The sequence below is a fragment of the Limulus polyphemus genome, unplaced genomic scaffold (genome assembly GCF_000517525.1).
Source record: "Limulus polyphemus unplaced genomic scaffold, Limulus_polyphemus-2.1.2 Scaffold1202, whole genome shotgun sequence".
In the NCBI taxonomy this organism is placed as follows: domain Eukaryota; kingdom Metazoa; phylum Arthropoda; class Merostomata; order Xiphosura; family Limulidae; genus Limulus; species Limulus polyphemus.
In genome coordinates, this window is record NW_013666812.1 from 146722 (window position 1) to 166037 (window position 19316).

A 19316-nucleotide genomic window follows, 5' to 3' on the forward strand; every position below is an offset into this window, starting at 1 on the left:
AAGCTTGTTTTAACATTACAAAAAAATATAATCTCATTATTGGTCAGTCATTTTCTGCTCAATACCAGATAGAGCTGATAAAACTGGACATTTGGAACGAAAGAAAGATATACGAAATTAATAAAGTACAAACATGTAGTCTCAATTCTTATATACACCATTAAGTTATAAGGTTATAAACAATTTAAAAACATGCTGAAAGAGTTAAGGTAATTTTGCATTTCCAGTGTTAAACTGTTGCTGTGCTTCAGTAGGTTTCATGGTTACATAATCTCTTGCAGAAAGTTTTTCTTCACAGCAGTTTATGCCACAAAAAAGACCATTGTAACAACTTAACCAATGTATGACTGGAGACAGCAATATAATTAATGTGTAAGTTAGTGAAACAGGATTTATAAATAGGTTAAAACTATAAAAATACAATTCTATTGTCTCAACTGTATGTGAGTAACATTCAAAGTTTCTGTTATATATTAGTTATATTTGTGGCTTTTGTCATTTTGCACTTGCTAGACATTTAGTGAAAACAAAAGACTTTTGTTATATAAGAAAACTGTATGAGGTACAAACAAGTAATGCAAATGAAATTTCAGGTGTATCATTATTTCAAGATTAACAAATCATATGTACAAAAAATGGAAGAAAAAGGAATTGTGCAGTCAAATAAAATATCAAAACAAAGCACCAATTAGTCTGAAGTTGTAAATTTTTTGTGCTATTTCAGGAGTTAAGTGAAATTCCCAAAATAGAAAGAAATTTTTGAAAATAGGGAGTTTTCCCATTTTTGTATCATATGAATTCACAATGTGAAAACACTGTTTAACAAATAAAATGCTTATTTAGGGGTTAATTATTTCCAAAAATGTGTGTTTGTGTGTGTATATATACATGCAATTTGAGGCATTGAAAATTATGATTGTGTGTTTTTAAATTTAACAATTCTTTTTTCAGTCTAAGAAAACCATTTTTTTTTCTTTTGAAAATTTGAATGAACAAAATGATACAAAACCATTTCTATATTCCCTGTGTTTTTCTTTATTTATTTTCTTTCTATATTTTTAACTTACGCTTCAAATGCTAATCATGATATGTAGTCTTAGCAGGATTTTTGCAACCATGTGCCAGTGCATTGCTTTTTCCTATGTATTTATAAATTGAGCAGTGCCGAAATACCTTGGTATTTTGCACGTACCAACTGAAGTCATTCGGATTCAAAATTTTGTGAAACTTTTTTGACTTTATATTTTCTAATTAGTTATCATACTTTCATTTCTAGCCAGATTTTTCCAAAGGTTTTATGCCTAACCAATTTGCTAGAAATGCTCTGAGTGAATGATGAATACCATATTGTAGAGCAATATATAAGTTTGGTATGACTGCTTGCTTAAAATGCAATTTGAACTGATACCACTTTTTTGGTACATACCTTGCTTAATTAATGATTACCTTCTTGACAAACAGCCCACTCAAAGTTACAATAATCCGTGTGCCAAAAAGGACAATCGACACCTATGCTAATTATCATTGATATATTTCCATAATTCACTGCTAATGATTAATTCAATTGTGTCTATCAGTACAATATAGTCATTTTTTTTTTCCTTGTTTTGATTGCCATATGTCTAGAGTTTAGAAACCAAGTGTGTGAAGGTGTCTTGAATTTTGCAACAGGGAGAAAATAAAAAGCAGCAAAGTTGAAATTTTGAAGATGCAGTTTAAAGGCAATTCTCCTGGTCATGTGAGACCCCTCTTATTCAATTGAAAATGAATGGCACTTAAACTTACATTATAATAGAATGCATTTTTCTTATTAATTTTTTCTTGCAAAGAAAGACTGAATGAAGCAGGAAATAAGAAAATGCATTATTACTGGGGTGTGGCACATTTTTATGTGGATACATAATTACTAAAATAACACATCATTCATACAAATTATTTTTTTCAGATGTGCTGTGGAAGCCTTTAAGACATTCCTCCTCTGTGTCAAGCAAGACCATGTGCTGTTGGATATGACAGAAGGAGGGTACTGGGCTGCAATGGAAGATGAAGTCAAGTATTCTGATGCCATTGCTGCTTTAGCTCGGTAACTAATATGTCTGAAGTTTATAGCTTTAGGATTTGTTTGTTTATGTTTTTTCTTTACAAATTTATGAGAAGAATAATTAAACAATGTTTTTTTGTTTCTGTGTTTATGTTTGAAATGTACATCAAGGTTATTATTTACTTGTTTAACATGAATGTATATAGAACTCCAGAGTATGATGTACCTTGGAAATATGTACTTATGCATGTAAAGTCCTGAAGAGTAATTTGGTTTCCATTGTATCTTTATAGTTATGCAACTTAATTAAAACTTCAGAAACTAAGGAGATCATATAAACCATAACTTTCTAATGTTACCAGATGTGGTTATTAACTTGTGTTTCAGAACACTCTGTGTACATGCTCCATCACAAATACCAAATATTGTGGCAAATCTTAACCAGTATCTGAACAGCAACCATGAGAGTCAGCGTGTGACAACCATAGCTCTGTTTGCTGAGTTCCTCATGCAGAATTACCCCGGAGATGACCCACTTACTGAACCTCTTATCAACAGCTGTCTTGGCAGTCTTGTGGATTCTTCCCATCTGGTGAGAAAACTTTGTATCCGTGGTCTGGGACGCATGAAGAACAGGGACAAAGACCAGGTGATGATATTCTCAATTCTAAGTTGAAGCATAGTATATTCTTAAAGTTAAATATTTGTGTAAATGATCTAATTTTTTAAAAATCTTAATGAGCTTATTGATAAACTGTAATATTTTACTTTGTCTGTGCAGTGAATATGATATTCTTACACTTTTATGAAAAAATATAAATGTTGCAATTTTGAAAGCTGACCCAATAGTTCAAGGGATTAATGCTGAAAAAGGCTTGTACAGTTTTAAATGTGAAGTTAAGTAATACTGAATTAAAATGTGATAATCTTCAATCACATGTAGATGTTACTTAACCTTGTTTTTTTTCAAATCTAATGATAACAATATTCATGAATCTGTAGGTTAAAGTGCTAAAACCATAATTATTTTTTAATTCACATGAAGCTTAGCTATAGATTCATTTGCAAGAAAAAAAAATTTACAATTGGAGAGAAAAATTGTGGTTATGATAAATTATAATTTGTGAGTCTAATGCAGATATTCCAACATCAGTGAAGTCTGAAAACATGGTGTGTTAATATATATTAGTACAAATAAAGTTTGAGTTATATTAGAAAAAGATGAAGCTTAGAGATGGAATGAACAGTAAAATAAACACAAATAAACCATAAGTTAAATTACAGTATAAAATCAGAGCATTAATTTTATTGTGAAATGAATGGTAAGGCAAATACATTTATGCAGAAACTGGAAATACAATATTAATATTTGAGTTGCATTTTAGAATACATAAAATATAGATGGTTGTTTGTCATTATACTAATTAAAACAGCTTTAGTTTTAAGAATGTCTGTAGCTTACTTAGATCAAGGTGCCCTTTTAGAATTAGAATCTTTAATGAGAGGTTCAAAGTCTGTATATCCAGTGGTAATGATGGTGAGGGTGTTAATTAGTGGAATTAATGTTACAATGTCTGGTTTATTTGTTTTTCAAATTACCAAGTGGCAGAATTGTACTGGTTAAAGGCTTAATACTACTGAGTACTCAGACTCAGATTTTTAAATGGAGTGTAGCTTTTTCAATCACTTTACAATCTGTAGATGAGTATCTGTATATGAAGCATCAATGAAGAAAAGTCAGAAGTCAGTCCTTACATTGACAGAAGTTTTTTTTTTTATTGTCATTCTAGAGATTTATTTTTAATCTCTAAACTTTGAAAATCCACACAACATATTCCAGTAATAGTAAAATAATTGAGGACAGAGCATGATTTGTTATGAGGCTAGAATCACTTGTAAAGGAACTTGTGTGTGATGCTAGTTAGAAAGTCTGTTAGGTAGACATTCTTTCAAGCCTTATGCACCAGGGTATTCTCTTTGTATAGAAGAGTAACTATAACAAAGACCAAAGATACTGTTTGTTAGGGACATGACCACTGCACTTTACAAAATAATGTTACTATCACACAGTGTTGCTATTTTAGTGTCTGAAACTACTGAATACTTGTAACTTGGTTTGATTCAAGCATTTAATTTGTCAGTAATGCGAATTAATTTTTGCTATAACCAAAATACCATTAAATTCATTGTACGGCAAACAGTTAGTATTTTATGTCTTAAATTGCAACTAATATATTAGCAAATTATTTAATTTTCTTTTTAATTTTATACATAAATATATTTTCCTTACTGCTAATTATTGTAATAAAATTAGTTTTTTGATTGGATACTCTAAATTATTTTAGAGTTTATGTGCTTTTCATGCTTGCATTCATTTCTCCTCAATGTTTTTACAAAAATCATTTGTGTCTTACTTCATTTTGTATAAAAATATCATAATTCTCCTTGTTTTCAGAATTTTTTGAAGATAGAATAAGTGTATCTTGTAAATCAAATGTTTTTTCATAACCTGTGTATTCTTCAGTAATATAAAACCAGTGATGTTTCATAATATATTGGCAGTAATTGTATATAATGTTACTAATATTGAAAGTGTAACCATAATGGTCAAATAATCTTTTAGACTCACAGATATTCCACAACTATCTTGTCTGCTATGATGGCAGGAATGGATGACAAGGATGACCCAGACAGTGACATTACTCTGGAGGCTCTTCTGGGTCTGTCCAACATGCTGAGTCAAGTAGGTGAGGAGGAAGTACGTGGGATTCTAGTCAACATTGCCTTGAGGATACGTCCCATGTTTGATAAGGTAATGCACTTCTAAACAATTGATTAACTTTTTTGTTAATACATGTGTATAAGTGTAAATAGTGTTCTCATATAATTTACAACTTTCAACTTATAAGTGAAATACCATTGTTTTATTGCTCACTTTGTTAACAGTTATTATGAATCATGTGGAGTTGCTATTTTTAGTGAAAAGTTCAAGTTAACTCTCACTAATTTCATTAAAATGAAAACTGATTTTAAAATAGTTCAGATCAAAACTATTTAACAGAAGCTGCTCAGGTTATATTAATAGCTGTATTTCATGGACTTTAAAAAGGTTAATTGTGTTGCACTCTTGGTATCACTCAGAGCCAAAGCTCTCAGCTACTTATACTGCCCACCATGAAAAGTAATTGTTGAGTATTTTATTCATGCTAAGAGCCACTCCACAATAACATATGGTTAATCTACATTTTTATTTCTTAAGGTATGTCACATTTTGAAATGTGAATGACAGTGTAATCAATTCTTAACAGTTTAGTGTAGAATATCCTGCTTGCGAAATAAAATTTAGCATCAACATTATTTATGCCTGTTCTCCCATAATTTCAAAAGTGAATGTTGGGCTTTGCCTGCATGTGCAACTTTTCAAGTGCAGCGCAGGAAGCAGCTATCGTAAATGGGAAACAGACACCATGGTTCGCAGTATATATAAGATAGAAATTTGAGTCAGATGTTTTTCAACTCAGAAATTGTTTTTAAACTTAGTTTTATTTTATTTATTTGTTCTTTTTGTGAGCTAGTTTGAAATGTTCTTCTGATTTGAGAATTAGTTATAATTTGTGTTTTAGTAAGTTTCATAGTAATCTTTATTGTCAAACTCAATCAAGTCAGTATTTTATTTTCCTACAGGGGTTTGTTTACAAAACAATTTGGTCTGATAACTGTAATTCATTTTTAAAGGTTTTTTAATATTACGAGCTGTGTAGGAGTTAAGGATTGTGACTTGCAATGCTTTATAAAACTGAACATGTGTTTTGATTAACCAAATTTTAATAACCCATCTGTAGCCACAGTCTCCAGTTCGAGCTGCAGCTTTTAAGTTGTTTGGAAAACTAGCACAGTTTGGTAGTGGACCTTCCAGAGAACCTTTCCTTGAGCAAATCCATAACAATTTTGTAACTTTATTACTACACTTGAATGATGATTGTACCGAAGTCATTAAGGTAATTGATTTTGATCAGTTAAGTAATAACTAACATGGGATTGAATCTTTTATAAAACAAATCTGCATAGAGTTCCAATATGGATGACATTTTGGTTTCTTTGATACAGCCTTCATCAGGTTGGTGCAATAATCTCAACTCTTCCTATCACACAGAAACTTACTAATCAACCCTCATCTGAGACCAAGAAGTAAGTTTTCATGAAAATTGAACGGCCGTCTTTGTTTTAGAAGAGTTTCAGGTAGTATACATTGAAATATGTGATGTAAGCCAGATGGAACTGCACAGACCAATCAGCTTTAACTATAAAAAAACTTCAAATCTGATGACCTTCCTATATAAGAACACAACATAGTGGTAAAAACAGCTGACAGAAGGTCATATGCAGTATATTAAACATCTTGAAGCAACAATACTTAAAAGATAATGTCATACTTCAGTATCTGTAACTCTCTAGCAGGACTGTGTTGTTCTAAGACAAAATGTATAAAAGCAATATGGTCATTGCACACTTCTGATGAAGGCCTCAAAACTGAGACCAAAACATTGTCCCTCTCTAACTTCTATTCAGTCTTTCAATGTCAGTAAAGCATAATTTGCCTAAATTAGCTTTTAGACAAGATTTTTTGCAACTTTTTTAAAATGCTCTAAAATTTCTGAAAAATATTTTTAGAGCATGAAAATTACTTCTGCATTTCACCTCATCATTTGTATTTGTTGTAAATTGTATAAATATAAATTGTAGTCAGAAGCTTGATATGAAATATCTAGCAATAGCTAAGTGGGTATTGTAAAATGTACTTTTTGTTTTTACTGATGTTGAAATTATGGATTCATTCTAAAATTTAAAAGATTTATTTGTACAGTTTGAAACTATAGGCTCTGAAAAATACTATAACAAAATTGGACCCCATAAGCCCTTAAAAAACCAAGAATTAGATATGTTCAAAAGCCATAGAGGTACATTTTGATCCTATAAACTTTTACAAGTAATAGGACACAGGACAATATAGCCTCCTAAGCCCCCCAAAAATAGACTTCTCTGAACATCATCATATAATGTAATTATTCAGGTTTAAAAAAAAAGACAGATCTGTAAATACAGTTTTACAGTATGACCCTTTAGACTAGTAAAAAAAGATATCTGTAAATATTAACTTGCAACATAACCCATTAGAGCATACATGTGTAAACACAAATAATACATTATGCCCGTATAACCCTGTGAAAAAAGATGCCAATCTTACAATATGACCATTAGGTATGTAATTACTTCAGGAAGAAGAATATGTGAACTATTTTAAAGTGCTTGAGATTTGGGTGTCATTTGAAAACCATTACTACTTTTGTATGTGATTCTGTGTGCTAACTTCTTAATCAGAATATACTATATTATAATATATTTCTTAGGCATGTAAAAATACTCTTAAAGAATTGGGACCAATTCTTATGTGTGAGGCCATCAATGAAATGTTTCAAAACCACCTCCTGGAAGATGCTAACCTCCACTATGGAGAATTTATTAATGACCTTTCTAAAACTGTGGTAAGTTGTTTAATATCATTAATACTTTATTAGTGTCTTTCATAAACTTTTTTTGATTATTACTGTTACAGTAGCCTACTTCTTTATCTAAAGAAACGTAAAACCAAATATGTGAACTGTAGTTTTGAGTGAAATAAATTCCAGTCTTATCTAATAATTTTTATACCACATTTTAACATAGCATTTCTTTCATGCTCACAAACTATTATAATCTTAAACTAACAAACAACAATATGATGCTCCTGTTTCTTGCTAACATTAAAACTACTTCCTTCATTGTCAGTAGTTTTTAGTTTAATGACCATTATTGATAATTTTACAAGTTCCTTTGTAACAAGTTTCTGTGAAAGAGGGAAAAGTCAGTCGTATATCACTTACATTGACATACTTTTCACACACACTTCTTTGTAAATGGGCATCAACTTCTGAAACTACATTCATGTACATCAATGGCACAAAAGTTAATTGGGTTTGTAATTGAAAGTTTGATAGGTATGAAGTTAAGGGAAGTTACTGTGATAACAGTTGCTTTGGCTGTCTTTCTTACAAAAACACCCATTGATTTTGAGGTCAACTTTTGGCTCTTAAGTTTTAATCTTCAAAGTCTTGTTTATTATCTTATTAATACCAGGCTTCACCACAATGTCTTCTGTTGTTGTTTTTTTCATAATAATAACTTTAATTTAGCACTTGAGAGTGCTACTTTGGATTGGCTTGAGATGTATGTGCTCTATTGTGCAAGTTTATCTGTGTCCAAGGACAACATTGAAGTCTCTCTTCAATGAAATGTTGTACTTTTTGTTGTACTTTATTTAGTACTCTTGATATACAAACATCCTTCCTAAAAAAGGGAGGGTTTCACATGGCCTGGTGGTAACGGTGCTCATCTCACAATCTGTGGATAGTGGGTTTGAATCTCTGTCACTGAACATGCTCGCCCTTTCAACCATGGGAGCGTTATATGGTATATGGTGACAGTCAATCCCACTATTTGTTGGTTAAAGAGTAGCCCAAGAGTTGGTGGTGGGTAGTGTTGACTTTAGTTGCCTTTTGTCTTGTCTTAGTCTATCACTGCTAGCTCAGATAGCCTTCATATAGCTTTGCTCAAAATTTAAAACAAACTAAACCTAAAAAATGGTTGTGATATATTTTTCCTGGCACAGGTCTGTCCTTGATCATATTACACCATTAAAATCATTGTAAAATTGCTGTGAACCAGATATACAAACTGTAAACGTGTCACCCATTACAAAATGACATGCCTGTCATGGCATGCCTCTGTATTAACATAGGCAAAACATTCTAATAAAATGTGAGTAACTCTCTGTGATCAAACCTCCTCTGCTTACAAAATATAACTCATGATCTTCATTCTGTATTCTCTGGTAACAAACTGATGTTTGACGGCCAATATACTACCTTCTGTGATGATGATGGACTACTACTTTGATGGTTATGATCCTGCAATATCTACTAACAAACTACCAATTTGCTGGTTATTATTTTCCAATATATACTAATCAACTACCAATCTGATGATTATAATCCTACAATATCTACTACCAAATGACCTCTTTGATGGTTATAATCCTGCAATATATACTAACAAACAACCACTTTGATGGTTATGACCCTGCAATATCTACCAACAAAACTACCAACTGCGAAATGGTGTTTTTAAGTGTTTTACACTGACAGAAAAGAAACGTATCATTCTATAGGTATTTGAAGAACTTGTAGCATTCCACCACAATTTAATTCTTCGTATTTTTAGCCAACACTAGGCAGCTGATACATAGTTGAACAGAGTTGTTTAAACATTTGTTTAAAAACAAGTAATGGTAGGTTTCTTTTTTGTGAGTGTAAAAAACTTAAAAACACCATTTTGTTTTTTGATACCTCTCTACTATAAAGGCTTGGTTTGGTCTGAAGTTTCATTCATTGGTCATGTCCAGGGTCACTGATGAGGAGTGGAATTCTCCAAAACTAGTCTGGCCCACTGACATACCCCGAGTGAAAGAATAGGCCATTCCAAGCTTTTATTTGTTGTTAAACGACTCTGTTAAACTACCAATTTGTTTCATGATCCTCCAAAATATATATATGCCAACAAACAACCACTTTGATTATGATCCTACAGTATCTACTAACAGAGTACCAATTTGATGATTATGATCCTACAGTATCTACTAACAGAGTACCAATTTGATGATTATGATCCTGCAATATCTACTGACTAAAAACCACTTTGACGGTTATGATCCCATAATATCTATTAAGAAACTACTGCTTCCAGTTCATAGTAAGTACATTCTCAGCTAATGAACTACCATCTTGATGGTCAGGTGTTGAAACATTGTAAATGATTAAAAGTTAAAAAAAAAGTTTAATTTAAAAGTACTATTTTTAAGATTCCTTTATAATTTTTTTTGTGACGTACTGTTAGAAACCAGCTTTTTGTTATTCTGGAACACAGCAATTGAGATATTGTGAAAACCAACTCATTGATGTTTTCATACACAACAAGCAAATTTATTCACAAAGTCAGCATATCATTATAAACTGATCTATTGATGTTGTGGAACACATTAAGCAATATATTGTAAGAAACCAACCCATTGATATTGTTGTACATATTAAGCAAGTATATTGTTAGAAACCAATTATTAATGTTTTTGTACATACCAAGCGAACACATTAATTGTGATTTTTTTCCCCTACTAAATTGTGTAATTTAGTGAAGAAAAGCAAGAATCCATGAATAATGTAGAGACCTAATATACCCATTGTAAAATAAGAGGCTTTATACCAAATCCTGCAAAAAAAAAGCCAGTGTATTGTTAGAAATCATCCTGATGATATCATAACAAATAGTATATTGTTAGAAACAATCCAATGTGTTGTCTTATAGAGCAAGAAATTATATTGTTAGAAACTAACCTGATGTTTTCATACACAACTAGTGAGCATTTCTGTAAAAACCAACACATTTATTTTATCCCATGCAACAAGTGAACCAATTCATTAATGTTGTCGTACACAACAAGCAAGCATTTCATTAGAAACCAATTCATTAATGTTGTCATTTAGAATAAGCAAACATTTCATTTGAAACCAATTCATTGATGCTGTCATATGCAACAAGCAAGCATTCATTAGAAACCAATTCATTAATGTTGTCATATGCAACAAGCAAGCATTTCATTAGAAACCAATTCATTAATGTTGTCACATAGAATACGCAAACATTTCATTAGAAACCAATTCATTAATGTTGTCATATAGAATATGCAAACATTTCATTAGAAACCAATTCATTAATGTTGTCATATAGAATACTCAAACACTTCATTAGAAACCAATTCATTAATGTTGTCGTGCACAACAGACAAGCATTTCATTAGAAATCAATTTATTAATGTTGTCATATAGAATATGCAAACATTTCATTAGAAACCAATTCATTAATGTTGTCATATAGAATACACAAACACTTAGAAACCAATTCATTAATGTTGTCATGCACAACAGACAAGCCTTTCATTAGAAACCGATTAATTGATGTTGTCATTTAGAATAAGCAAACATTTCATTAGAAACCAATTCATTAATGTTGTCACATAGAATACGCAAACATTTCATTAGAAACCAATTCATTAATGTTGTTATACACAACAGACAAGCATTTCATTAGAAACCAATTCATTAATGTTGTCATATAGAATATGCAAACACTTCATTAGAAACCAATTCATTAATGTTCTCATATGCAACAAGCAAGCATTTCATTAGAAACCAAATCATTAATGTTGTCGTACACAACAGACAAGCATTTCATTAGTAACCAATTAATTAATGTTGGCATTTAGAATAAGCAAACATTTCATTAGAAACCAATTCATTAATGTTGTCATTTAGAATAAGCAAACATTTCATTAGAAACCAATTCATTGATGCTAACAACATGAATGACTTGGTTTCTAATGAAGTGTTTGCATATTCTATATGACAACGTTAATGAATTGGTTTCTAATGAAATGCTTGCTTGTTGCATATGACGTACACAACAGACAAGCATTTCATTAGAAACCAATTCATTAATGTTGTCACATAGAATACGCAAACACTTCATTAGAAACCAATTCATTAATGTTGTCATATAGAATATGCAAAAATTTCATTGGAAACCAATTGATTAATGTTGTCATATAGAATAAGCAAGAATTTTATTAGAAACCAATTCATTGATGTTGTCGTGCACAACAGACAAGCATTTCATTAGAAATCAATTTATTAATGTTGTCATATAGAATAAGCAAACATTTCATTAGAAACCAATTCATTAATGCTGTATGCAAGTAATATACATGTACAACAAATTCAGTTTTCTATTATGTAAATTAACATTATTGCTTAGTTTGTTAAAAAAAACAGTATTAGAATACGTTTCATTTTTGAACCTCAGGTTGCCAATTTCCCAAATAAAGTGAGTTTTTATGCAACAACCTCAGTTTCCTACTTGAAAAGTTCAAGACCTGTAATCCAGTGTAATGCAGCTTTATTACTTGGTAAGTTGTAATCCAGTGTAATCTGAATTTGTTACTTGGTTTAATTCAATACAGTTAAATCTCAATTCATTCTTTATTATGCTGTAATTCAGTTTATAATTTTGATTCATTACTTGTTAAGTTGTAATCCAGGATAAACAGTCAATGTCCAATTAGTTCAAACCTTTGTCCAATAGTTAATCTATTCTACCAGTTATTCTGACCATGAATTAATCTTTGTGTTTTAGTATTGGAAAAACTAATTGTTTATATATTTTTTCATAAAAAATTAAATTCAACACATTATTTTAACTTTTAGTAGCACTATGAACCATAGTTTGGTATTACTCACTAAACTTGTTCCTTAGTTTTTTAAAACTACTATCTTGTGTTTTATTGATTTTATGAACATCATAAGAGGAGAATTGACTAATTTTCTGTTTGTTATTGGTGATTAGGTTGGTTAACACGAGTGCTTTGTAGTACCTTTAATAGATAATTTGTGATAGTCTAATGAAAGGACAAACCAGAAGAAATACTGGATTGTCGAAGTAAAATAATTATCTAAAAGTTCAAATAAAGAATTGAACTATATGCTATGGTCTTTTTCTGTTTATTAACTTACCAAACAGAATGTCAAAAATGGAATTGTCAACTATGCATGAAGTATTTATTTTAGTTATTGATAAGTTTAAAAGGTCCCGAAAAATTACTTAGTAGTCCTAGGAAAACCATGGAAATTTTTCAACCCACAAGTGTGGGGACCATGCTTACTAGATATTATTTTTTCCCTCCGTTTTCTTAGGGCCTGGTTAAATTTGGAAATTATATATAAGCTTGCATATGGAGTATATGTGGTTATACACATTTGACAGTTGTATGTCTGTTTACTTATGGCCTGGTAGAGTCACTATATTGTAAGCTTTGCATATGGAGCACTCATGTCTATACATGTTTGACAGTTGTATGCCTGTTTGCTTATGGTTTGATAAAGTCATGAATTGTAAACTTGGCTTATGTAGAACATGTAAATATTATAAGCTTGGTTATGCAATGGTGAGTCAGTTTCTCAGTAATAAAGGAAAAAAACTAATCTAATCAGTAGATGGTATCTAAACCTAAGTGTAATTTAGCTTAATTTTAACATAATTGCAAAATTATATATTAAAGTAAAATCTGTATTTTTATACAATTATAAGTATTTATTCCAGGACTTAAAAATATTTTTAAATTCTGTGTAATATTCTTAATGTTCTAAGATATCCCTTTATGTAGTAAATATTCTTTAAATTTTTTCAAAAATAATCTCTTGATGGTAGTGTTATAATAAGTTTTATGTTAACTAAAATGGAAAATTCATACCTGACTTATCATTATAGTAGTTAGGAGAAATTAAAAATTATTTTTGCATTTACTATAACATTTGTCTGGTGTAATATTTTTGTGATTATCTCCTTATTATAACTATACTCTAAGTTAATTGCACAGAAAATTTGTAATAAAAATTTCCTTATAATCTTAATGTTCTAAAGTGATATATTTTAGGTTTTCAGTTGTGTTTTAGTTAGTCTTTTATGTAAAAATTATCTACGTATACATGTTATCCAGATGTGTTATTTTAAAAGTCAAGTGTCAGTTTTCATTACATTCTTAGCAGTTTCTCATCCTCCTGATGAACTAACACCAAGTATTTTTTGAATTAGGTATCATTATGGTAAGTATTTTCTACTTAACCTTGTCAACTATTAACCATGGTGGCTGTAACACTTAACCTGATGGATGTAACACACAATAGAGATTAAATATAGGTTAGAACTGAGCTGTTTCTATGGTTAAGTATTCTTTTCTCTTTGTTTAGGGTTTTTATTAGGCAACATCCCTGTGGAAAAACAAGGCACTATATCTAAAGACAGGGTTTGTGGAGGTAAGACCTAATCTGAGGAAACAATATATATAATTATAATTGCCAGTTTACAGCTTAAGACAATAAAAGTAACTTTTATAGAATGAAATTATTCAACAGAATGTAAATAATACAGCTACTAAAGCTTAGCTTTACTATCCAGAATGTAAGTAATACAGTTACTAAAGCTTAGCTTTACTATCCAGAATGTAAGTAATACAGTTACTAAAGCTTAGCTTTACTATCCAGAATGTAAGTAATACAGTTACTAATACTTAGTTTTACTATCCAGAATGTAAGTAATACAGTTACTAATACTTAGCTTTACTATCCAGAATGTGAGTAATACAGTTACTAAAGCTTAGCTTTACTATTCAGAATGTAAGTAATACAGTTACTAAAGTATAGCTTTACTATCCAGAATGTAAGTAATACAGTTACTAAAGCTTAGCTTTACTATCCAGAATGTAAGTAATACAGTTACTAAAGCTTAGCTTTACTATCCAGAATGTAAGTAATACAGTTACTAATACTTAGCTTTACTATCCAGAATGTAAGTAATACAGTTACTAAAGCTTAGCTTTACTATCCAGAAGATAAGTAATACAGTTTATAAAGTTTAGCCTAACTATCCAGAATGTAAGTAATACAGTTTATAAAGTTTAGCCTAACTATCCAGAATGTAAGTAATACAGTTTATAAAGTTTAGCCTAACTATTCAGAATGTAAGTAATACAGTTTATAAAGTTTAGCCTAACTATTCAGAATGTAAGTAATACAGTTTATAAAGTTTAGCCTAACTATTCAGAATGTAAGTAATACAGTTTATAAAGTTTAGCCTAACTATCCATAATGTAAGTAATACAGTTTATAAATCTTAGCTTTACTATCCAAAATGTAAGTAATACAGTTACTGAAGCTTAGCTTTACTATGCAGAATGTAAGTAATACAGTTACTAAAGCTTAGCTTTACTATGCAGAATGTAAGTAATACAGTTTATAAAGTTTAGCTTAACTATCCAGAATGTAAGTAATGCAGTTTATAAACCTTAGCTTTACTATTTAGAATGCAAAACTTTACCTTTCATGTTTTGCCAAATAAATATTAAACCTTTATTGGCAACTATTAGTTTATTTAATAAACCCCATGTGTGTCGATTTTTGTTGGAAGCTTGCTTTAGTGTTTGTATACCTATTTTTTGTAAGTTCTGGAACAGTGGGCAAGTGCCAAAGGATTGGAAGTTAGCTAATGTTACTCCTTTTTTCAAGGAAGGTAATAAAAATTGCTCAAATAATTATAGGCCTATTACTCTTACATCAGTTATGGAAAAAGTTTTGAAAGTTTGATAAAAGATGCTTTGCAAAGTAATTTGACAAAGTTTAGAATTTTATTGGATAGTTAACATGGTTTCACTAAGGGAAAATCTTGCCTTTCAAATCTTTTCACATTCTTTGAAATGTTTACAGTTTATGTAGATTTGGTGTATCTGGATTTTCAAAAAGCATTTGAAAAACTGCCACAAAAAAGGCTTATAAAAAATGATATCTTTAGGTGTGGGGGATAAGTTAGGTAATTGGATAGAAGAGTGGCTTTATGGAAGAAAGCAGAGGGTTGTTACAAATGGAGTTCAGTAAAACTGGATTAAGATTACAAATGCGGTGCCTCAGGGCTCAGTCTTAAGACTTTTGCTCTTTTTGATTTACTTCAATGATATAGATGAAAGAATGGTCAATAAGTTACTTAAATTTACTGCTGATATTGAGCTCTTGGTTGTTGCTAACTGTGAAGATAATGCTGCTGATTTATAAAAGGATTTAGATCATTTAGTGAGTGGGGAAATAAATGGCAGATGGGTTTTAATTATAATAAAAGGAAGATAATGCATGCAGGTCATCATAATTTGGATAGAAATAACCTTAATAATGGCATGAAAGAAAGGGATCTTGGTGTAATAGTTGATCAGTATCTGAAGCCATCCAAGCAGTGTGCTATTGTTAGTAGTAGGGCAAATAGGAGTTTAATTTGTATCTACAGAAATATTGAATACAATTATAAAGAGGTTATACTTTCATTGTATAGGTCACTGTTTAGGCCTCACTTGGAATATTGTGTTTAGTCTTGGGCTCCTTACGTTAGGAAGACTATTGAATTATTGGAAAGGATTCAGTGGAGGGTTACTAAAATGGTGCTTGGGATGGAGGGGTCATCATATGAGGAGAGATTAAGATCTCTGAATTGTTTTTTTCTTGAAAAAAAGAAGAGTTTGTGGGGATCTGATTGAGGTGTTGATGCATCAACTTTTTTCATACTGAATGGCGAGAATAGTAGAACTAGGGAACACAAATATAACTTTTGGCAAGATAGGAGGCATCTTCAGCTAAAACAGTTTTACTTTTCTAACAGCGTTTTTGTCCTATGGAATGGGTTTTTCTTTGGATGTTGTGGAGGCAGTAAATTTAAGAGAAAGCTTGATAAATATATGAATGATAAGGGCTGCCTTTAAGATTTTTAATTAATTTAGTTATTTGATAGTTTTAGTTTAGTTTAGAGGATGGGAGAGCCGAGATGGACAAATAGGTACCTTGTTGTCCTTAAACAATATGTTATTTCACTGTTCTTTAGTACAGATATGTTTCCGACTTCTGATATCACTTGAAATTTTTCAAACTGTATGGTCCTAAGTATCTCCTAATCTGTTGTTTCAGTATATTGGCTGCTTAAAGTATGACATGATATATGATTAAGCTTTCACCACCATGATCAGGTACTTACAGATAAGCTTGTTATTTTTAGATGTATTTTTACATGTAAAGTTTCTAGACATAGTTAAACAACAAATCACAGTTACTACCTGTAACAAGAGACTATAATTTTTACTCATAATGGTAACTTTAGCATCATTTTTATGATTGTGGCTTGAATATCCTTTCCTGTGGTAGTGGTTTTGATACTATCTGTGGTAGTGGTAAATGTAGTGTTTCCTTTGGTGGTTAAATATAATTCTCTCTTTAGTAGTAATTTTGGTATTTCTCTCATCTTCATGAATTTAGCATAACTTCCAACTTAAGTATAATTTTATATGGTAGTTATTTAAGCATTGTTTCATCATTTCTGGTGATGGCTTAAGTATCATTCTCCATCAAAGAGACTTTATATCTTTTCCTAGTGATTACAACGACACCATTCCTTGTTGTGGTAGCTTTAACTTCAGTCTTAATGATGAAGACCAGTGTTTAAATTTTTTATGTTTCAAATATTAAAAATTTTAGATTATTAGTTAAACTTCTTTGTTTTTCACATTTTTAACAGTAATTGTTTTAATTTGTCTCAGCTTTAATCCTGTTATTGAAGGATCCAACCCCAGAGGTTCGGATTAGAGCATCTCAAGCCTTGAGTCTGCTTCATTCATACTGATGTCATAGAACCCTGAGCAGAAGTAGTAACAACTCTGTAAAAAAAAATGTTCCACTTTGAATGTGCCAGTAAAGAAAAGTGTCTTGATCATTCAGAATATAGAAGTGTCAAATCTATAAATTAATATTCATGTAAATGTTGTTGAAAAAGATTTATTACCTACTATGTATTTGCAAAATGTTAAAAGTTTAATTTAGTTCTAGATGTCCAGCTAAGAGTAAATACTGGTTAATTTTTAGTTAGGTTATATGCAACTCACTAGAAAAAAAATTCCTGACCAGATGAAGCAAAATTTAAACTGCTTCATTCTTAATAACCACATATCTTAGTCATGGCATTACTTACTATAAGAATAATTGAATTAATAGTTCCTGCATTAATAACTGTAGCAAATTTAATGATTGTGGATGGTGAGGTTTACACTCGATGCAGTAGTAGTAAGTACTTTATGTACTTATACATTGTGAAGAAATTATGGTAATAGTTGATTATTTGATGCAGGTCTATCATTTTATATTTTACCCAGCACAGTTAGGTTCTCATTGTAATGTTGTTCACAGTTGCTACTAAAACAAGTATATTTTGGTGAAAATTAATAATTGATAGTTATTCAAACTTTATTGAAGACCAGTATATTTCACATAAATAACCCATGTTATGATATAGTAACAAGTTAGTAATGGCTGAAGTACATTATAGTGTAGCTGCTATCCATAGAAAAACTTGGATATTCAGTATTCTAGGATCATTTAACATTGTTTTGGTTTTTAAAGTTAGAGTTTGGAGTGTGATAAACAATAAACATTGGTTTTTGTATTTAATTTTTATTAATTTTCGGATAATTTGTTTGTACTTGTAGTTGCTGCTGTCTTGATACTGTGATAGTTTTAACAATAGTTTGTTTTAATTCAAAGTAAAATTTCATTAAAAACATTCCAAGTGAAATATTTTCAGCATTTCTGGTAGACATGTTTAATTAAAAATGGCAACAAAAAACATTAGGATTTCGCATTAAATTATAGTCTTGATAAACAATGGGAAACTGTGTTGCTCTGTTAATAACTAATTGTAAATATAGAGGCTTTTGTTTTCTTTCAAGTATAAATAGAATTATTCGAGAAAATAAGTTTTTTGTTCAACTGAATTTTGCATGATATTAGATGTGTGCTATTCAGTGAAATCTGAATTGTGTCAGTAGATAATGAACAAAATTATGTGATAGAAAGTTGAAATAGTGAATATATAATATGCAGCAGAAATATGAAGAAAATTATATATATAAGTCTGAAGGAATTAAATATTCATTATGTATGTAATTGTTTGTAGTGCCTAATAGATAACTAACAATATTATATGCATCAGTGAAATGTCTGAAAGAGTAAATAGGTAACAAACAACACTATATAACAGTAAAAAATCATGCCGTTACTAGACACACTACAGAATCATATAAAATAAATGTCAAATATTAATGAAAATACATATTACCAAATGTGTTGGGACACTACCCCCAGTCCATTATGGGCTCATTTCCACAAAATTTGCAGACTTACTTGATGCATTGTTGCAAAGGGTTATTTTAAAGATCACCAGCTGTAACAAACAACCACTTGTCATCAAATCCACTGTACTCAGGAGCTCCATGCTGCTGGATTTCAGGGAGAGATTGCAGATCATAAGCCACTTAACACAACAATTATAAGAATAGAAAATGCCAGTAAATGTGTTTTTATGATACAGAAGTTTAAAAGCCATTAGCTTCATGGTTAACAAGAACGTGCAAAAAGGAAATAGAGTTATTTGTCTCGATTTCATAAGTGAACTGTATAGAGGGGTGTTGTGAATTAAGATAGTCAAGAAAACGTTG

General features: G+C 30.5%; 1 protein-coding gene across 4 annotated transcripts in view; it reads left to right on the forward strand.

Moving 5' to 3' along the window:
• The window catches only part of LOC106462586 (maestro heat-like repeat-containing protein family member 1), an 82285-nt gene extending 64748 nt beyond the window's left edge, over positions 1 to 17537 (forward strand). For all 4 annotated transcript variants that reach the window (XM_013922526.2, XM_013922528.2, XM_013922527.2 and 1 more), the window contains exons 31-38: positions 1946 to 2083; positions 2429 to 2690; positions 4665 to 4853; positions 5884 to 6039; positions 7450 to 7584; positions 12050 to 12152; positions 13990 to 14055; positions 17367 to 17537. In XM_013922526.2, the coding sequence (XP_013777980.1) occupies positions 1946 to 2083; positions 2429 to 2690; positions 4665 to 4853; positions 5884 to 6039; positions 7450 to 7584; positions 12050 to 12152; positions 13990 to 14055; positions 17367 to 17449 (1132 nt within the window). In that variant the 3' untranslated portion in view covers positions 17450 to 17537. The remainder of the gene's footprint in view (positions 1 to 1945; positions 2084 to 2428; positions 2691 to 4664; positions 4854 to 5883; positions 6040 to 7449; positions 7585 to 12049; positions 12153 to 13989; positions 14056 to 17366) is intronic.
• The last annotated feature ends 1779 nt before the right edge of the window (positions 17538 to 19316 follow it).